Source organism: Bufo bufo, chromosome 2 (genome assembly GCF_905171765.1).
Source record: "Bufo bufo chromosome 2, aBufBuf1.1, whole genome shotgun sequence".
Lineage (NCBI taxonomy): Eukaryota > Metazoa > Chordata > Amphibia > Anura > Bufonidae > Bufo > Bufo bufo.
Window position 1 is genome coordinate 328801513 of NC_053390.1, and position 21717 is coordinate 328823229.

At 42.7% G+C, this 21717-nt stretch overlaps 1 protein-coding gene across 7 annotated transcripts in view; it reads left to right on the forward strand.

Moving 5' to 3' along the window:
- The window catches only part of AGTPBP1 (ATP/GTP binding carboxypeptidase 1), a 197881-nt gene that overhangs the window by 91166 nt on the left and 84998 nt on the right, over positions 1-21717 (forward strand). For all 7 annotated transcript variants that reach the window (XM_040417016.1, XM_040417017.1, XM_040417015.1 and 4 more), the window contains 5 exons: positions 1130-1338; positions 7923-8100; positions 9073-9170; positions 13467-13583; positions 17244-17947. In XM_040417016.1, the coding sequence (XP_040272950.1) occupies positions 1130-1338; positions 7923-8100; positions 9073-9170; positions 13467-13583; positions 17244-17947 (1306 nt within the window). The remainder of the gene's footprint in view (positions 1-1129; positions 1339-7922; positions 8101-9072; positions 9171-13466; positions 13584-17243; positions 17948-21717) is intronic.

Sequence of the window (21717 nt, forward strand, 5' to 3'; positions counted from 1 at the left end):
GTATTAAGAGGCACAGGTGCATCTTCCAGCAGGATATGTGCCAAAAATTCTAATCGACACCTGCTAAGAGCTGCCATAGATTGCAACTATATGCAGTTTGGTGGTGGCCAGACCTGGCACTGCTGGACATCACTTTGCCGGCATTGTTTTAGAGATAGGTGCTGGTCCCACCTCTGGCACTCTCACCTATCAGACAATCGGGGCATATCCGAGCGATATGCCCCCATTGTCTGAGATGGGAATACCCCTATAAATCTGACAGGCAGCAGGAGGCCCTGCCACCTCCCGCTAAGCACTGCCAACGTTTCTCACCACTTTTGAAAATGGGCAAAAGTGCCATAATTTGCAACTTTTTTTTTAATGCCACTTTGGTATCATAAACCCTTTGACAAATGTGTTCCTTTGACTTCTGTTGTCTTAATGTAATTTGACCGGTCTAAGTAAGAAATGTTATTATAGCAAACCTCAAACTAACACGATAGCAGGTAATCACCTTGTGTTTAAAGAAGCACTCCCACAAAAAATGTTACTCTCTGACCTACATGATGTAAACTGTAGTGAATGTAATTTTTTACCAGAGTCTGTATTTGTGAGTTCTAACCTCCCTTCTGATCCTGAGCTGTGTCATGTGACCAACACTCTGACTCCCCAAATAACACAGCATCTTATGTGTGGACAGGAACCCAGTTACTCTATGTATTCCAATGGGAGCCTCAATGTCAGTCTCATACTAATGGATAGAGAAGTAACTGACCTCCTGTCCTGTGTCAGAGTGTTGTTTATATGACAAGGCTGAGGATCAGAAGGGAGGTTATAACTCACAGATACAGTCATTGATAAGAAGATTACCTTCACTACAATTTACATCATGTACCTTTCTAACATGTCAGAGAATAAACATTTTTGTGAAAGTGTTGCTTTAACTAGATCATAAGATATGTTTCAAGCACTGCATACATTTGGAAGAAATGTCTATTCTGACCTCTATGGTGGCTTTGAAATGCTGGTCATGATTGTACAATTATTTTGGGTTTCGAGATTTCCACCATCGCTATATCTTTTACTTTCCGATATTTTACTGTTGGATACAGAATGATTTTTCTTTCCCCCTTTTAATGTTTAACTATAGAGACAAATTCCAGAAAAGCAGTGGACCGAGGATACGTTCAAGGGCTCTTAACAATATATTTGGACTGGCATCGTCATGACACTCGGCATCGGCACATGTTGATCCGGAAAGGCATTCTGCAGTGTCTTAAAAGCATTACAAACATCAAGTTGGGTAGAAAAGCTTTCATAGATGCTAATGGTATGAAGACTTTATATAACACCTCACAGGTAAGTATCTTTCAAAATGCAGATTTAATTTGCATATTTTTTTAATCAGATTTTTTTTATTATTTTTGTACAAAGCACATATACAACAGTATCAATGTACATGCTTAAAGATTCCAAATTGAATCCAATCCAAGCGGGACAGAAATTAAAAATGTCACATGCACATAAATAAAAGCATTACAATTTCCCCCTCCCCCCCCTAACTGCACCAAATCAAGTATAGTCCACTATCCTCTCCCTTCTCCAACATTCAATGCCGATGCATAGATCAATATACCAGCACCAATGGCGCCTATATTTTCTTCGTTCCCTATCCCAGGATATTCCTCCTCATGTTGGTAAGTAGAAGTCGCCCAGATGGTACACCCTGTGTTTGTATCCACGATGCCCAGATAGAATAAACATTTTTTAAAGTACCGCTTTTGATATACACTCCCCTTTCCATTTTAGTGATTACGTTCATGCGAGCAATAAATTCCCGCTTGGTAGGTACATCAGTGCTTATCCAATACTTGGCTATCAGTTTTCTGGCATTATACAATATTCTGCTAATACCTATAGTTGTGCCCTCTATAGAATCATCCTGTAAAAGACCCAATACGCATATAAAAGGATCTGCTGAAAGTCTAACCTTATAGACCTCATATATAACGTCTAAAACATCCCTCCAGAAGGGGCCCAGCGCCGTGCACTCCCAAAACATATGCATGATGTGTACATCTGCAATATCGCATTTCGGGCACTGAGACGTAGCTCGCAGGCCCAACTTAGGAAGGAACATGGGCGTTCTATACACTCTATGTATTAAGTACAATTGCGACACCCTTTGTGGTTCACATAATGATAGCATAGGACCCTTCTCTGGGAGTCGGACAGAGGCCCCAGATCTGCACTCCATTTATCTTTCACCTGCAATGTGAAATAATCTTGATAAAACGAGAGCAGAATCTTATAGAATGCCAATATCACCCCTTTAGTATCTCCACCTTTTCTAACCTGATCGGCTATCAATTATATCTTTATCGTGAGGTCCTTCGCTTGTCCTTGCGCTACTAAAGCGTGACGCAACTGTAGGTACTGATAGAAGTTAGAGCTTGCTAGATTAAATTCTGTTTTCAATTGATCGTAACTCTTAAAGATCCCATTAACATACAATTGTGATAGCCAGAGTATCCCCTTATCCTTCGAAATCCCAAGACCCACCAGCTTCTTTACCTCCGGCAGATCATTATGATCCCAGTGAGGAGTGACCGCGGTACAACCCGATGCTCCTGTAATTTCTTTCACTTTCTGCCACACTTTGCGGAATAGCGTGATGCTAGGAATAATATCTGGCGGACGTGTGTCAGAGCTGAGTTCCAAGATATAGGCCAGTGGTCTACCTCCTAAGAGACAAGACACCAAGGTTCCAACAGGGTTAATACCGCCGCCAGCCCCCCAGGATTGAAATTGCTGAGCTTGTGAAGCCAGGAAATACAGCCAAGGGTTAGGTATTGGTAACCCCCCATTATCTTTATTTCTCTGTAGAGTTTCCAGTCTAATTCTAGGGGATTTTTTATTCCAGATCAGAGATCTGAATAAGCCTTGAATTTTGTAAAAATATTTCATTGGAATCCAAATCGGGCTATTGTGTAGTACATATAAGAACTGGGGCATGAGTACGATTTTTACCAAGTTGGCTCTACTAATAAGTAAAAGCGGTAACTTGCACCAGCTGTTCACTTTCTGTATACTTTTATCTATTAACGGGAGTAGATTCAATGCAATATATTCCTGCACTCGGTAGGAGACTATTATCCCTAGGGATTTGAAGGAAGTATCTACGTGTAAGGGAGGTATCCTATCCCGTACTGCCCTTGATATGGGGTCAATGGGGAGCACAACCGACTTATCCCAGTTTATAGCAAGGCCTGAATAGCAGCCAAATGTTTCTATCAGCTTCATCGAGTGGGAAATATTATCTAAGAAGAGTAACATATCGTCGGCATAAAGTGCTATTTTTTCCTCTATGGTGCCATAACGGAGACCAGTCACCTGAGGGTCATCGCGTATCAGTTGATTTAGGGACTCTATGGCTAACGCAAAAAGCAACGGCGACAGGGGGCAGCCCTGCCTCGTACCCCTCTCTAAGGCGAACGGCTCTGACAACTGCCCATTAACCCATACCCGTGCTCAAGGTCGGTCATACAATAGTCTAACCCAAGACAAAAACTTAGGTCCAAAGCCTATTGTCTCCATTACTCCCCACAAGAACTTCCACTCAACGCTGTCGAAAGCTTTCGCAGCGTCGAATGAAAGAATTGCCCGTCGCCCTGTCACACTCCCTGACATCTGTAAATTAAGCTGCAGTCGTCTGATGTTGATGGCTGTTGACTTTCCCGGCATAAAGCCAGTCTGATCTTGATGAATTAAACAAAGAATAACAGTGCTCATCCTTTTGGCTAGCACTTTGGCCAGGATTTTAACATCTGTGCACAGGAGTGAAATGGGCCTATACGAGTCTGGGTTCGTGGGATCTTTACCCGATTTGGGCAGAACGATTATACTAGCCTCACCCATAGTATCTGGCAAAGTGCCTAAAATGGCGGCCTGCTCAAACACCATAAGAAGATGCGGCAGGACAAAGTCAGCATATTTTTTCATAAATTCCCCCGGAATCCTATCTATCCCAGGCGCTTTCTCGTTTGAGAGCCCTTGTACCGCCTCCGCAAGTTCCTCCACACTAAGAGGAGCCTCCAGACTATCTCTCTGCTCCGCTGTCAAAGCTGGCAAACCTAGGGAAGCAAGGAGACTTCCAATCTCGCTGTCACTACGCTGTAACCTGGAGGAATATAATGTTTTATAGTAGTCACTGAACACTCTTAGGATATCCTGACTATCAGAAACAGTAACTCCCACATAGGGGGTTCCCTCCTGGGCCCTAATAACTGTGGCCAGCATATGGCCCACACTCTCTCCCTCTTCAAAATATTTTTGCTTCCCAAAAAAACGTTTGCGATCTGCACATTCAAGTTGATGATCTTTATACTTCTGTTGCGCTTCAATCCACGCGGATTGGTTCTCTACATATGCGCATTCAGTGGTGGCAACTCTAGATTGTACTGCTTGTAACAGGTCTCTACTTTTCGATTTATGTAGCTGAATCCGCCCGATATATATTCCCCTAAGAAAAGCTTTAAAAGTGTCCCAGACCACAGCTGCGGACGCTGAGCCGATATTCACTGACATAAATTCCTGCATTTCCACCAGCAATCCCTCATCATCCCCCAGCAGAGTAATCCAAAAAGCGTTAAGCCTCCATAAAACTGTTTTTGACAGTATGAGGATCCAGGCTCAACTCCACTCTGATAGGATAATGATCGGAAATGCTTCTAGGCAAATACTCCACCCTCTGCACACGTTCCAACAGAGATTGTGTACCCAGCGCTAAGTCTATGCGAGACAGCGAGTTATGGGAAATTGAGTAACAAGAGAAATGTCTGGTATCAGGATTACGTATCCTCCAGATATCACTTAACCCTGCTTCTGCAAGTAATTTGGCCATATTAGAAGGCCTTGGTCTTCTAAGATCACAGTTCCCCCTATGCCTATCCAGGGTATAGTCTAATACCATATTAAAGTCTCCCAAAACAAGTGCAGGAGTATTCGGCGATGCCCCCAAGAACGACAATATTTGCCTCAAGACCTCATCCGTATATGGAGGGGAAATGTACACTGCTATCAGCAGCATCGTGACTTGATAGATCACACACTTCAGGCATATAAACCTACCATGTACATCCATACAAGATTCAATGCATGGATGGGATCTGCTTATGTATTGGCACACTAACCCCTCTGGCGTGGCTGGAATATACAGAATGGTACGCTTGGCCTATCCACGCCCGTTTCAGCATAGCCAATGTGTCTTTGGTCAAGTGAGTTTCTGAATGACAACAAATAGCAGGCTGAAACTGTCTCATTGAATTGAACACTGCGTATCTTTTGGAGGCATCTCCCAGACCCCTCACGTTCCACGCTAATACATTAACCCCCATTGGAAAAGTGCAAAAGAGCTAAGTTGCGGATAGCCAAAGCATCCCGTCTGGCATTGAATGTAGCAGTATACAAGTGCTGGTGCGCTTCCCCAAACTAACAGAAATAACATCACAGCATAAGCACATACCCCTTAATAACACGGGGATTAGAACAAGTAAGTCAAAACAATACCCAGCTATCGTGGGCAACGTGAATGGCGAAAACAGTGAAGCTATTGGCAAGTGCGTGCTAAATTCAGTAATTCTAACTTCAGCTTGTCTCCCTCCCAGCCTAATAAAAAATCAATAAGTAGCACGCATCCCCTACAGTATAACAGAATGCAATAGCCATTTAGAAGACATATCCCAGTTAGCCCCCAGTTATGCAATACACTGAACTGGAAAAGACTAATTGCAAAGTCTAAAACGTCTCTTCCCTACACTTCAGGCTAAAAACATTGAGTCCATGATATACTTATCCTCCCGGACTGTGGAGCGACGGACGGCGATTGGACCCCCACATACGATTATTGCATTACGGAGTCAGCCCGTAGATGGTTCAGGATTCGCCGTCAGATGTGAAGACTCCAGTGATTGAGCCGCCGCGGTGGGAGTATCAAAGATATGTACTTTGCCGCCGGGTACAACATGGAGTACACTAGCTGCTTCTCTCTCAGCCGACGTTTCACCTCAACATACTTTGCTCTCCTTTTCGGCACCTTGGCCGAAAAATCAGGGAAAATAAGTACTCTGTTGCCATCTATCAGGAGAGCCTCATGGGTTCTTGCTTTCCGCAGGATGGCGTCTCTGTCCTGAAAGTGTAGTAGTTTAAGGAGAAGTGGTCTCGGACGGACCCCTGGTGGAGGAGCTCTAAATGGCACCCGGTGAGCATGCTCTATGGCAAACATGGGGGATAAAGTATCAGTCCCAAACTTTTCGGTTAGCCATTTTTCTAAGAACAGCACAGCATTTGCGCCTTCAGACTTTTCCTGAACCACTATGTGCCGTGAATTGTTCCTCCTGAGTCTATTTTCCATGTCGTCCAACTTATCAAGCAGGTATGAAACATCGCGGGTAATTGTCCCCATAGCTTTCTTCAATGGAGAAAATGTATATTCCAGACCACTAACGCGGTCTTCTACTGCTTTGATTCTTTCAGACACCTTTTTCATGTCATGCCTGAGGAACTTAAAGGAGGAGATTAAAGTTGCACTGCAGTTATTTATTGCTTTAAATACATCAGACATTGTTGGCTCAGCAGGCGCCTGTGCAGGCATGGCAGATGCTGCCTCTTCGGTGTGGCTCTGGGGCTCCGTAGCCATGTTAGTGCGCTCTCTCCCCTCCACATGTGAAGATTCGTCTGTTAAGGGGAAGTACACCCATTGCGCAGCGTTGTCTCCCCAAGGAGAAGTCTCATCTGTAGCGGTGGACGGAGGGCGTACAGGATCTACTCGGGCATATTGTTCAAGCCGCGCTGCCACCTCAGCGGCCCGTATTCCCGCACCTCCGCCTTCTTGCTTACCGCGCGGTGCAGTCCCGCTCTCCTTTCTTAGTGTGGCGCGTCATATCGGATCCACCAAAGCTGCTGGGCTCCGAAGTGTATTAAAACCACTTTGGCTGACAGTGGCCGGTAATATTAAAGGGGATGCAGGAGAATTGCCAGGATTTCTGACCAGGAGATTGCGCTGCTGTGTCCACTCACATGCCGCGCTAGGCCACGCCCAGAGATTTTATTATTAATGGGTATTACTATTAAAGTATATTCAGATAAGGTCATACTAGTAGTTACTAGTGATTTTTAGTGATTTGTTGTTCCCTGCTTTCATTTATAACAGACATGGTGCTAGGAAGAGGACCAATGAACTTGAAAATAGGCAACCACAAAATTTTTTGTTGAAATGGTTTATATTGTAGGCATTATCATGACAAACCCTCCTCGGCAGCCTCTCCAGCTAGGTAATGTCTATAGGTCCAGCTCCTGCTACCCTTGACGAAGAAAGTTTTTAGACCAGCCACACATTTATGAATAAGGGTTTGTGTAATACTTGGCTGGGCCCAGTCTGCTAGAGTGGCATCTGCTCTTTCTTAGTGGCCCTCTGCTGCGGCTTATGACGGTTGCCTGGGATCCTTCTTTTTGACATCATGGTGGGGAATAACTATTGTATTATTTTTATTCTGTGCATCAATACAGTTACCACAGTACCAAATATGAATATTTTTATTTTATTTTTTTCCACACAATAATGACACATTTCATGAAACAATAGTTTTTTAGGTTGCCGCTGTACTAATTCATTTTTCCACCAGCCGTATATGACTTTGGCTTTTTATGGGATGAGATGTCATTTTGATTAGTACTATTGTGGGATACATGGGACTTATTGATTAACATTTATTTTTCCTTCTTTTTTTTTTTTGATGGGGGGTGTAGGATAGCAAAAACACAATTACATTAGTTTTTGCATTTGTTTATGTTGTTCACGGGCGGTTTAAATAACGCTATCATCATAGAACTGAGATATTGCTAAGAATTTATTAAGAAGATTGTACATTGCCTACCTTTTATAGGAATGCCAAGCTGTGAGAACTTTAGATCCTCTCGTCAATACATCTAGCTTGATAATGAGAAAATGCTTTCCCAAGAATCGTCTTCCTTTACCAACCATCAAAAGTGCTTTTCAGTTTCAACTGCCCATCATCCCCACCAGTGGGCCTGTGGCTCAGATCTTCAGCATGCCTCCTGAAGGTAAATGGTACAAGACAGCACTCTATCACATTAATGTAATAAAAAGGAAAACAGGTAGAATTCGCTCACTGCTTGTATCTCTGGTAGATAATGACCTGGGTGCACGGAGGAATCCTTAACTGGAGACAGGCACCGACGTCTAAATCCAAAGTAGAAAAAGTGACTTCTCCAGCACTTCATAAAATCTCAGTCCTTTATTATGAACATAGCATCTTGTACAAAAGGATGAAAAAGCAGACGCGTTTCGGGCACAGTAAGATTTGTCCTTACTCATGGCGCAGCGGTTTTCTCCTAGTCTGTTTTTTTTTTAGATCACTTTGTACAAGACAAGATCTTTCGAATACATTTATAATAAAGGATGAAGATTTTATGGAGTGGTGGTGAAGTCACTTTTTCTGTTGGACTCTTGCAGATTGACTGTTTGCTACAACATTTTCCATAAATTACAGATTCTCACTAAGGCTGCTTTCAAATGGCTGTGTGTGGTATAGGAAAAACCATCCATTTTCTGGACTGACCCCCGGCCGTGGGTATAATATCCTGTACTCAAATGATGCTGCAAGTCCTGGATAGTAGACTAATGGTCGGGCTGGAACTCAAAGCATCACGGATCAGTATCCTACATCGAGTTTGCAGGTGTCTCATAGAGTGTTTTTCTTGGATCACATATGGCCACGTGAAAGTAGATTTAATAGGCTTACTAGTAACTGAAGATTCAAAAGTACCAGAACCAGACCTGTGAAAGTATATCCCTACAACCATGAACATTTTATGATTTTAATAATTATCGTAAATTTTATGATAAAAATTGTCATGAAGCCAGCACGTGACCCATTGGTTTGGTTCGCTTTGGTTTCCTTTCTGGCCTTATACATCAGACTTGTGACATAACATAGGCCATATACTCTGTGTCACAATAGATTATACTACATATATCTTGCTCCTTTAAGCAAATACCTTTTATGTATTTAGTGGATGATGTAGTGGATGAAAGTGACGACAACGAGGATACTGAAGCAGACACAGAGGCAGAAGCTGAAAATGAAGATGATAGTGATCAACTGTTTAAGGTGTGTTACCAGGTTGTGTTCAGTGGTCATCATGTATAAACCTTGAAGGGCTTCCAACACCTGGCACCCACGCAGGAAACAACACAGTGGACTGAGCTGGAAGCACACAAGTGAATGGGAACTGAGCTGCAGTATGCCAGCATGACCACTGTACAGTGGACAGAGCTATCTGATTGGTGGAGGTGTCAGACCCCCTCTGATCTGATATTGATGACCTATTCTGAGTGTAATACAAGAACAGACAATCAACTCAAAAAAGCAATTGTGCATACCTGGATATATAGCAAAAATATCACATATTTTATTAGGTCCTGATCAAAAGTTTAAGACCACTTGAAAAATGGCAAAAAATCCTATTTAGCATGGCTGGATCTTAACAAGGTTCCAAGTAGAGCTTCAACATGCAACAAGAAGAAATGGGAGTGAGACAAAACATTTTTTGAGCTTTCAATTTAATGAAAACAACGAATAAACTGAAACAGGCTGTTTTTCAGCTGATCAAAAGTTTAGGACCACACCTCCAAAAAAAAAATAAACCCCCCAAAACAGAAATCCAACTTCCAAACATGAACTCAGTAATGAGTATATCCGCCATTATTGTTGATCACTTCAAAAATTTGTTTCGGCATGCTTGATGCAAGCGTTTCCATGAGGTGAGTGGGAACATTTCTCCAGGTGGTAAAGACGGCCGCACGAAGGCCATCTACTGTCTGGAACTGTTGTCCATTTCATTAAACTTCCTTTGCCATCCATCCCCAAAGGTTCTCAATTGGATTTAGATCAGGGGAACACGCAGGATGGGCCAAAAGAGTGATGTTATTCTCCTGGAAGAAGTCCCTTGTCCTGCGGGCATTGTGTACTGTAGCGTTGTCCTGTAGAAAAACCCAGTCGTTAGCACACAGACGAGGGCCCTCAGTCATGAGGAATGCTCTCTGCAACATCTGGACATAGCCAGCAGCCGTTTGACGCCCCTGCACTTCCTGAAGCTCCATTGTTCCACTGAAGAAAAAAGCACCCCAGACCATTATGGCGCCCCCTCCACTGTGGCGCGTAGAAAACATCTCAGGTGGGATCTGCTTGTCATGCCATTAACGTTGGAAACCATCAGGACCATCAAGGTTAAAAAAAATTCTCTTCAGAGAATAAAACTTTCTTCCACCTTTGAATGTCCCATGTTTGGTGCTCTCTTGCAAAGTCCAAACGAGCAGTTCTGTGGCGTTCAAGGAGACGAGGTCTTTGAAGACGTTTTTTGTTTTTGAAGCCCTTCAGTCTCAGATGCGTCTGATGGTTATGGGGTTGCAGTCAGCACCAGTAAGGGCCTTAATTTGGGTCGAGGATCGTCCAGTGTCTTGACGGACAGCCAATTGGATCCTCCAGCTCAGTGCTGATGAAATTTTTTTGGGTCTTCCACTTGACTTTTTTCTTCCATAACCCTCAGGATCATTTAAGAAATTCCAAATGACTGTCTTACTGTGTCCCACCTCAGCAGCGATGGCGCGCTGTGAGAGACCCTGCTTATGCAGTTCAACAACCCGACCACGTTCAAAAAGGGAGAGTTTTTTTGCCTTTGCCATCATAACGTGTGACTACCTGACAGAAAATAACAATGTATCCACATCTTTGCACAGATTTGGCCTTTTAAAGGCGTGTGGTCCTAAACTTTTGATCAGCTGAAAAACAGCCTGTTTCAGTTTATTCATGGTTTTCATTAAATTGAATGCTCAAAAAATGTTTTGTCTCACTCCCATTTCTTCTTGTTGCATGTTGAAGCTCTACTTGGAACCTTGTTAAGATCGAACAATGTAAAATATGATTTTTAGCCATTTTTCAAGTGGTCTTAAACTTTTGATCAGGACTGTAGCATTTGCACTACACACTTATTACATTAGTTGCCATAGTTAGTGGGGAGTCTCATTGTACTCTGTGATATTGCTCATGTCTGTAAGTGTTTTAATGTCATTGTGCTGATGCTTTTACATTTTTTTTTACTGACCTAATAAAATATGTGAGGTGTGCACATCTGCTTTTTGCCTTCCTTATCTGTTTATGTATCATACATGGTGTTGACACATATGTAGCAGACTGAGGAATTTTTGGCAGTGCCCACCATTCCTTTATATTGATTCTGTTCTAAGGATAGGTCCTCAATATCTAAAGACCAGAGAACTCCTTAAAGGCCCCTTTTACACGGGTTCCCATTGGTGAACATGACAATAATCAGTTGACAAATGAGCATGTTTTTGCAGGCCTTAAAGTGATTTTTGTAGCCAGCACATCTTCCCATGTAAACAGAAGGTGTGCTTCCAACAAAATCCAAACTGGGAACCAAAAGATTGTATTAACAATTTTTTGTCCCCAATACAGTTTGTATCAATGGGTGTACTGGTCCTTTAAATGGCAGGAACCAAAATTGCATTCAGGCGGTATATGCTTCCCACTGGTCAGCTTGAACATAAAAGGAAAACATAGTGCACATCATGGGAACATTTAAAAACAGATTTATATTTCTCATACTCTTTAGAGTGAAGCTAGGGATGAGGGAATCGATTCTTTCATCTGAACGAATTCTCCGTCTGGGAGGAATTGTCCCTCCTACAGACATTCCTCACTGTACCGGCAGATTAACATGGTTGCACATCTTGTTCGGCCTTGATAATGTTGTGCACATGCAATTACTGCAAGTATCAGCACATATGCGGATGATATGCCTTCAAAAATAAATTAGCGGTTGTGCATGCTAAAATTAGGTCTACGAATCCTCATTAATGGATTAAACTATCATCTGCTCATGCGACGCTGCTCGCAGTCGAATCGGTTTCCAGAGTCCCCTGTCTGAATGGAGCTGTAATGCTCATGTCGGTCCACCTATCTGTTCACTTCTGCGCGGCTGACTGAGCACTGTCTACATTTGCACTACCTCTGTTTTCAGAGAAAGGACTTGTGGACCACGCATTCTTGGGATCGCAAGGGTTACTAGTGGTCAGTTCCTCCTTTAAACAATGTTTATCACCTATCCTGGGGATAGGTGATAAATAATTTTCTTGGGATAAGCCCTCTTAACCATAGTTGACATGAAATTGCAGAATCAAATAATAGAAAAAGTATCCAAAATCAACATCTGACCCTCTTTAGGAGAGCATATGAGACTTGACAGATCCACAAAATAATCGCCATTAAATATGAGACAAGAAGTGCGTTGGAGGCACCGGCCTCCTAATAAATACGGCGAATCTTCCGTGTGGAAGAAAAACTAATTTTATCTGTAATTTCTGCCAGTTTTTTAAAGTGGGCGAGCAGTGTGAAAAATGAAAAACAGTTGCACATTTTTACAAAATGACGCTTGTGCAAGAATTTGCAACTTTTGTACACTATTTGACCACCTTTGATATACCCCCTCCCCCCCTTCCTTGAGTTCTACTGTTCTGACATATTAAATGGGTTTTCCAGGAGTTTGATGTCAATGGTCTATCCTCAGGATAGCTCATTAATATCTGATTGGTGGGGGTTGACTCCCGTAAGCCACACAGATCAACTGGGGAGCAGCCTCCTTACAGTTTACCAAGTACAGTGTGCACATTGCATAGTGGGCTGTGCTTGCCATTGCAGCCCATGCCCATTCACTTGAATGGGACTGAGCTGCAAACCGGCAATGTTACTGATGAACGTGATGTCACTAGCCCAGGAAGAGGCCGCTCACAGGTGGGGGTGCAGGGAATTGGAACCCCTATGACCAGATATTGATGTCCTATCCTAATGATAGGCCATCATTATAGATGAGAGAAGTTATGAAAACTTTGATTCGTCTGCTTTGCCGAATTTCAGAAAGAAATTCGATTTGTGACGAATTACTTTCCTTTGTGTGTAGCGGGCGCAATGATGGGGAACTGAGATCACGCCGCAACCCACCCTCCCCCCCGTCATTGAACCCCTCAAGTGCTGTATTCATCACTGATCACGGCATCTGATGCTACATTTGTGGGCTTTCAGGGGTTAATCTGTAAAAAAAAAAACTCACGGTGACGTGATGACATCATAATGCTGGCCAGGCGTGGTGACATCATCACTGATGACATCACCACATACGGCCAGCACTCTGGTGTGGTGACGTCACACGTCACCCCCCGCGAGGTTTTGCACGGTATCTTCAATCAAGATGGCCGCGATGGCCTCTGAAATTCGAATCGAGGTTAGCTCGTTTGGCTTCGATTTGCTCAACACCAGCCATCATTATCGAAAACACATTTAATCGAAAATTTATTAAAATTTATTTTCTATATTTTTCCCCTTTTCCTGCAGAATGAGGACATAGAGACAGATATCAGTAAGCTCAAACCTGCACAAGAACTGGGAAGGCCTTTAGAAGATCTGAAGATGTATGAACGCTTTTTTCCTGAGCTTTCTGATGATTTTCAGGTAAGAAAAATGTATCATGATAACACTGGTGACCAGCTGGTGGCCCTCCATGCATCTGCTATATGGGGTTGGACATGACTAAGCATGGCATGTGTCAATCGATGTGAATCAGTCACACATTTGAGGCCCCTGTAATGTGATTGGTTTACAGTCACTGCTTTAGAAAGTGGTACCAGGTATTATTGAATGTGGTTTTCAGTATTCATTCCCACCACTAGAAGGAGCTTGGCAGCTTACTGTATACTGTGTTATTATTAAACTGTATATATAACTGCATACAGCATGCATCCTAAGCTCCCTCTAGTGGTGACTGCAGGTAGCCACTGTATACTGTTATTATTAAACTGTATATATAACTGCACACAGCATGCCTCCTAAGCTCCCTCTAGTGGTGACTGCAGGTAGCCACTGTATACTGTGTTATTATTAAGCTGTATATATAACTGCATACAGCATGCATCCTAAGCTCCCTCTAGTGGTGACTGCAGGTAGCCACTGTATACTGTGTTATTATTAAGCTGTATATATAACTGCATACAGCATGCATCCTAAGCTCCCTCTAGTGGTGACTGCAGGTAGCCATTGTATACTGTGTTATTATTAAGCTGTATATATAACTGCATACAGCATGCATCCTAAGCTCCCTCTAGTGGTGACTGCAGGTAGCCACTGTATACTGTTTTATTATTAAACTGTATATATAACTGCATACAGCATGCATCCTAAGCTCCCTCTAGTGGTGACTGCAGGTAGCCACTGTATAATGTGTTATTATTAAGCTGTATATATAACTGCATACAGCATGCATCCTAAGCTCCCTCTAGTGGTGACTGCAGGTAGCCACTGTATACTGTTTTATTATTAAACTGTATATATAACTGCATACAGCATGCATCCTAAGCTCCCTCTAGTGGTGACTGCAGGTAGCCACTGTATAATGTGTTATTATTAAACTGTATATATAACTGCATACAGCATGCATCCTAAGCTCCCTCTAGTGGTGACTGCAGGTAGCCACTGTATACTGTGTTATTATTAAACTGTATATATAACTGCATACAGCATGCATCCTAAGCTCCCTCTAGTGGTGACTGCAGGTAGCCACTGTATACTGTGTTATTATTAAACTGTATATATAACTGCATACAGCATGCATCCTAAGCTCCCTCTAGTGGTGACTGCAGGTAGCCACTGTATACTGTGTTATTATTAAACTGTATATATAACTGCATACAGCATGCATCCTAAGCTCCCTCTAGTGGTGACTGCAGGTAGCCACTGTATACTGTGTTATTATTAAACTGTATATATAACTGCACACAGCATGCATCCTAAGCTCCCTCTAGTGGTGACTGCAGGTAGCCACTGTATACTGTGTTATTATTAAGCTGTATATATAACTGCATACAGCATGCATCCTAAGCTCCCTCTAGTGGTGACTGCAGGTAGCCACTGTATACTGTGTCTATGAGAGGGATACAGAGTTCTGTTTCTAAGACACTAAAATCTATGTTTACAGATATTTTAAAACTAATCTGCATAGAATTACAGATCTATTTAGATAAAAAAAATATTCAAAAATATTCAAAGGTGACATTAACTTTAAAATGGAAATCCATTTTAAACATTTCACAGTTTAAAGGGAATCTGTCAGCAGTTTTATGGTGTCCTAACTAAAGGCAACATAAACTAATGACAGATCCCCTTAGTTAAATGGTGGGTCACTTTCTTTAATTGACTCCTGAATATTCATGAGCTCCTGGCTCTCTTCGCCCCCTGCTGCTAATTCAGTTGGAAAAAAACTATCAATCAGCGGCAGGGTGGAGAAAGCCAGAGGCTGATGAATATCAGGACTCGGCATGCGCTGGAGCTGTTAGAACCTAGCAGTAAAATACTGGTGACTGATTCCCTTTAAAGTGGTTTTTTGCTTTGATAACCCCCCTGTGATCAGTGTTAAAGGGAATCTGTCACCACGGATCTCACCCTTTCCTAAATGACTGTATGGCTGCATAACTCAAAATACACAGATTCAGAACATGTCATTTTATTTTTCTTCTGAATTGCAGTCTCCTACAGAAAGCTTGGAAAGGGTTAGTGTCCTGAAGCACTTATATTTCCATGCTTAGGAGTCCTCCGTATGCGTTACTATACATATTACATAATCCAAATCTGAGTATTTTATGCTATCCAGAAATGACAGTAGTTTAGGGGGTTTCTGTGGTGATGAATTCCCTTTAATATGTGGGCAGACCTGACAGGAAGTACCTAAATCCACTGCATTGCCCCCACAGGTGAAACAAAGTATTACACTGTTCCTTTTAAAAATAATGAGCTGTTCATTTACAGCATGGAAATACCAGGTTCTCCGGTGATGGAGAGCAAGACGCGCTTTGAAGCTGCAGTCTGCACTGGCAAGGCTTCCTCAATGACCTTCCCCTAATTACACAGACCATCCTAAGGGTTCAGCCACATAATCAGGTTTCTTCATGTAGTTTTGGAAGCCAAAACCAGGGGTGAATAAAAAAAATAAAAAAGAAGTCGTATCTGTTCTTAATACTTTCTCTCCTTTTATGAATCACTCCTCATTTGGCTTCCAAAAATGCATCTAGAAACCTGAATATGTGGATGTACCCTTAGGCCTATTGCACACGACCGTATAGCTTTTTCAGTATTTTGCGGTCCGCAAAAAAAACGGATCCGCAAAAAATATGGATGACGTCAGCTGGCCCCTGATAGAACAGTACTATTCTTGTCCGTTATGCGGACAATAATAGGGCATGTTCTATCTTTGTACGGAAATACGGAAACTGAGTACATTACGTTTTTTTTTTGCGGACCCATTGAAATGAATGGTTCCGTATACGGAACGCAAAAAAGGAACGTAAACGGGGAATTTTTTTTTAATGTGCAATCCCTTTAAATCTACTCAATAAGTTGAGTAATTTTGAAAATGTTTCTGCTTGTTGCATTTGAAAACAGACTGAGATATATTTGTATATCAGTGAGGTTGTCACAATAGCCATTATAGAGGAAGGTTGCTGGCAGAGAAAAACCAGCTGCTTGCTGGGGGTCTTAGGGGCGGGACCTTCAAGTATCGCTGTGGCTCACATATGGTTTTCTGTGCTGAGACAATCCCTTTAACTGTATCGGAGCTCAAACAATACTGGGATTATTAACACTGTGATAATGAAGACAATACATTGCATAACACCGATTTGGACATTGGAAGTTAGGGCTGTATTACACCTAGCAATGTAGCAGACGATTATCGGGAAGGAAGCACTCCTCCCCGGCAATCGCCTGCTCGTCCGCAGAGGAGACCGCTGCTATTACATGCTGTGATTTCTTCCACAGAGTGAGAGGAGCGATCTCTGAAAGTGATGGTTTTTACTTCTTAAGGCCTTATGCACATTTCAATGGGCAGCAAAAGATGCAGATCTGCACGTTCGTTCTGCGGCCACACACAAAAAAAATAATATAGACCATGTCCTATTCTTGTCCGTTTTGCAGACAAGTATAGAACATTTCTACAGACGTTAAAAAATAAATGGAGGCATCCACTTGCCCAGGACCCGTGTTTTGCGGATCCGCCATGTGCTTGAGCCCTTACAGTGTATTTACTTTGCAGAATTATTTATTGTTTCCGTTTTTTTTAAAAAGGATTTTGACTTAGTGTCAAATGAACCAGTGCCTGGAGCAAACCATGGTGGACCTATTATTGTTCCCACAGCAGGAGAGGAACCACCATATAAGCCAAGACATATCATGAAGGAACTATCAAGGAAAACTAGTAGCATTTCTTTGGAAGATGAATGTAATAAAAGACCGACATTTTTAGATGTGTCTAAGAAAGACAGTAGGAGAGACCGTAACAACTCCTTTCTACAGACTCGGGGGGAGATCGAGAGGTCCTCATGCTTGCACTTGAACAATGATACAGTCAAGGATCTTGACAAACTCTCCTTACAGAAGTCTTCATCCAACAACCATTTCAAAAATGGATGTGTACCCACTAAAGACAATCCCAATGCCTTATCTCACTCCTGTAGTAAGACTGCTCAGAATATTTCGTGTGGTAACAACTTGTTTGAGAAACATTCTGTGAATCTAGGACCTTTATGTTGCTCTGGAGTTTTTCCTGATGATGATGATGAAGATGCAAGTCCTTTGGATGCCCGAGGACTGCAAAATGTGCTAGACGAGGAAAGCTTATTGCCCCTCCATGATCCAGATCTTTACATTGAGATGGTGAAAAATACCAAATCAGTCCCTGAGTACTCTGACGTGGCATATCCAGATTATTTTGGTCATGTGCCACCATTTTTCAAAGAGCCTATATTAGAAAGGCCGTATGGAGTGCAAAGGTGAGTCAATAACATTCACAGGTGCTTTACAAAAAGGAACTATCTGGGTAAGGCTACATGCACACGAACGTTGTTTGTTTCCATGTTCGTTCCGTTTTAGTTTTTTTTGCGGATAGGATGCGGACCCATTCATTTCAATGGGTCCGCCAAATATGCGGACAGCACACCGGTCATGTGCATGTAGCCTAAAGAGTAACTTTGGTGAAATGAAGATTTCAAGGTGACTACTACAGCTAAAAAGGGTTGTTCAGCCTCTTGAAAGTTTTTACCAAAAGCTTAGAATGCTATAAAATAATAAACTGAGTAATACTCACCTTACCAATTCCAAGCTGCAATAACATTTCCGGATGAACTTGTGGCAGCTGCAGCTTGTAACTATGTTGTGCGATGATTTCTAAAGATAGTCAGAAACAAGGATGCAACACATCAGTAATTCGGTAAAAACCAAGTGACTGTACTAAAATTCATGCAAGTACAGCAAAATAATACAATGTGTGAAAAAGAATAAAAGATGTAATCAAGTGAATAATAATCAAGAATCAAGCAGGCATACCAAGTAAATTCAGCGGTAGTATTCAGTGATAATTTCAATGATAGTATTCAGTAACAGTTAAGGCCTCTTTCACACGGGCGCAATGCATAAGGTGAACGCATTGCACCCGCACTGAATCCGGACCCATTCATTTCTATGGGGCTGTGCACATGAGCGGTGATTTTCACGCATCACTTTTGAGTTGCATGAAAATCGCAGCATGCTTTTTTGTGCGTTTTTCACACAACGCAGGCCCCATAGAAGTGAATGGGTCTGCGTGAAAATCGCAAGCAAGTACAGATGCGGTGCGATTTTCACGCATGGTTGCTAGGTGACGATAGGGATGGAGGCCCGATCTTTAGTATTTTCCCTTTAACATTGTTATAAGGGAAAATAATAGCATTCTCAATACAGAATGCTTAGTAAAATGTGGATTGAGGGGTTAAAAATAAAAAAAAATTAACTCACCTCATCCTCTTGATCGCGTAGTTGCCGATCTCTTCTTACTTCTTTTATCATGAGCTGCCGGCTAAAGGACCTGCAGTGACGTCACATCACATGATCCAATCATATAGGCTATCACCGTGGTGATGGACCATGTGATTGGACCATGTGATGAGCTCAGTGACATCACCACAGGTCCTGAAGAAAGAGCAGATACCGGCAGCTATTTAGGAGGTGAGTAAATTTTTGTATTTTTTTTTAACCCTCAATTGACCTTCTACTAAGCATTCTGTATTAAAGAATGATATTATTTTCCCTTATAACCATGTTATAATGGAAAATAATAAAATCTACAGAACACCTAACCCAAACCCGAACTTCATTGAAGAAGTTCGGGTCTGGGTACCACATTCAATTTTTTCTCACGCGCATGCAAGACGCATTGCACTCGCGCGGAAAAAACTGAACAACGCAATCGCAGTCAAAACTGACTGAAATTGTGTGCTCACTCGCATGATTTCCCCGCCACGCACCCGCATCCTATCCGGCCCCAATCCGTAACGCCAGTGTGAAAGAGGCCTTAGGAATATGGTCTAGTGTTTGTCCATACTTGGCACAACAGACATAAATCTTGATATCTATTGACTTTGGTGAACAGTCTTAAAGGGTTTCTGTCACCCCACAAAACTCATATTTTTTTTTTGGGATAGTTAGATTCCTTATAGGGCGATATAGGAGAATATAATAGTCTTACTTTTATGCGGCCGATTCTTTATAAAACGAACTTTTATAACATGCAAATCAGGGCTCTACCAGCAAGTAGGGCGTCTACTTGCTGGTAGCCGCAGCAGCAATCCGCCCCCTCGCCGTGTTGATTGACAGGGCCAGCCGTGATCTCCTCCTCCGGCCGGCCCTGTCAGTAATTCAAAAATCACGCGCCTCTGGTCATTCGGCGCAGGCGCTCTGAGATGAGGAGGCTCGTCTCCTCAGCACTCCCTCAGTGCGCCTGCGCCGATGACGTCTTCTCTTTCGGTGATGTCATCGGCGCAGGCGCACTGAGGAGACGAGCCTCCTCATCTCAGAGCGCCTGCGCCGAATGACCAGAGGCGCGCGATTTTTGAATTACTGACAGGGCCGGCCGGAGGAGGAGATCACGGCTGGCCCTGTCAATCAACACGGCGAGGGGGCGGATTGCTGCTGCGGCTACCAGCAAGTAGACGCCCTACTTGCTGGTAGAGCCCTCATTTACATATTATAAAACTTCGTTTTATAAAGAATCGGCCGCATGAAAGTAAGTAAGAGCATTATATTCTGCTATATCGCACTATGAGCAATCTAACTATCCCAAAAAAAAAAAATGAGTTTTGTGGGGTGACAGAAACCCTTTAAAGTGGAGAAACCACACTAAATGAACCCTTCCATACACAAACTGCCTGTAGTGGTGCACTGTGGTCACCTCTGCAGCCAATCAAGTTTCTGTGTCGAAATGTCTTCGCTGTAGAGTGGAGGGGACCCGAGAAGATAAGTATTACTTAGTTTGCGTAGTCATACCTTTTTAAGGCTACTTTCACACCAGCATTTTTGCTGGATCTGTCATGGATCAGCAAAAACTATTCTGTCGCTATAATACAACCGTCTGCATCCGTTATGAACGGATCCGGTTCTATTATCTTTAACAGGGCCAAGACGGATCCGTCATGAACTCCATTGAAAGTTAATAGGGGACAGATCCGTGTTCTGTTGTGTCAGATTGTGTCCGAGAAAATGGATCCGTCCCTATTGACTTACATTGTGAGTCATGACGGATCTGTCTTGGTCCGCACCACGTTGCGGACAGAACAGCGCTATTCTGTCTGCGATGGGGATGCAACCAAACGGAAAGGAATGCATTCTGGTGCACTCTGTTTCGTTCAGTTCAGTTTTGTCCTCATTGACAATGAATGGGGACAAAACAGAAGCGTTTTCCCCTGCTATTGAGATCCTATGATGAATCTTAATAGAAATGGAAAGCGCAGATGTGAAAGTAGCATAAGCTTTTTAAACAAATCTTTTAAGGGTCTGGACAACCCCTTAAAGGGGTTCTCCAGGTCTACAAATTTTTATTTTTTAGCAAGTGCCCGCAGCCTGCCTCTGTAAACAGAAGATTCATACTTACCTGCTGCCCGCCGCTTCATTCCTCAGCTTGTTTTTTTGGGGCGTTGCATGGGCATGGTCAAATGCCCTGCTGCAGCCAATGACTGGCTTTAGAGGTGACATGGCCAGAAGCAGCACATCACTGCTGAAGCCAGTTTTTGGATGCAGCAAATCATCTATCCATGCCCATGCAGTGGTGGAAGAAAACATGTCGGGGTCTGAAACAATGACACAGCGGAGACATTGCAGAGCACTGAAGCGACTTGAAGCAGATAAGTATAAAGGCTGCAGGCGAAAATCCGTATTCCTGGAGAACCCCTTTAACCCCCAGAATAACGTAACTATATGTCATTTGTGTGTAAGTGATGTGTGGAGTGGGTTCACCATCTGAGCTCACCCCTTACATGGTGGGTTCCAGCATTGCAGTACAGTTGACACCCACTAGCAATGACTGGGGTTGAAGATCACTCTGATCCTGATCATTTAACCCCTCAGATACAACATTTAATAGGAACTGGGGCATCTGAGGGGTTAAGGCGAGTTCACATCACCGTTATTTTTCCATCCTTCGGATCCGTCAGATGTACAGAAAAAAAACAACAGGATCCTGTAAAAAAATAAAAATAAAATTCTGTCATCAATTATGCACATTTGGCATCTG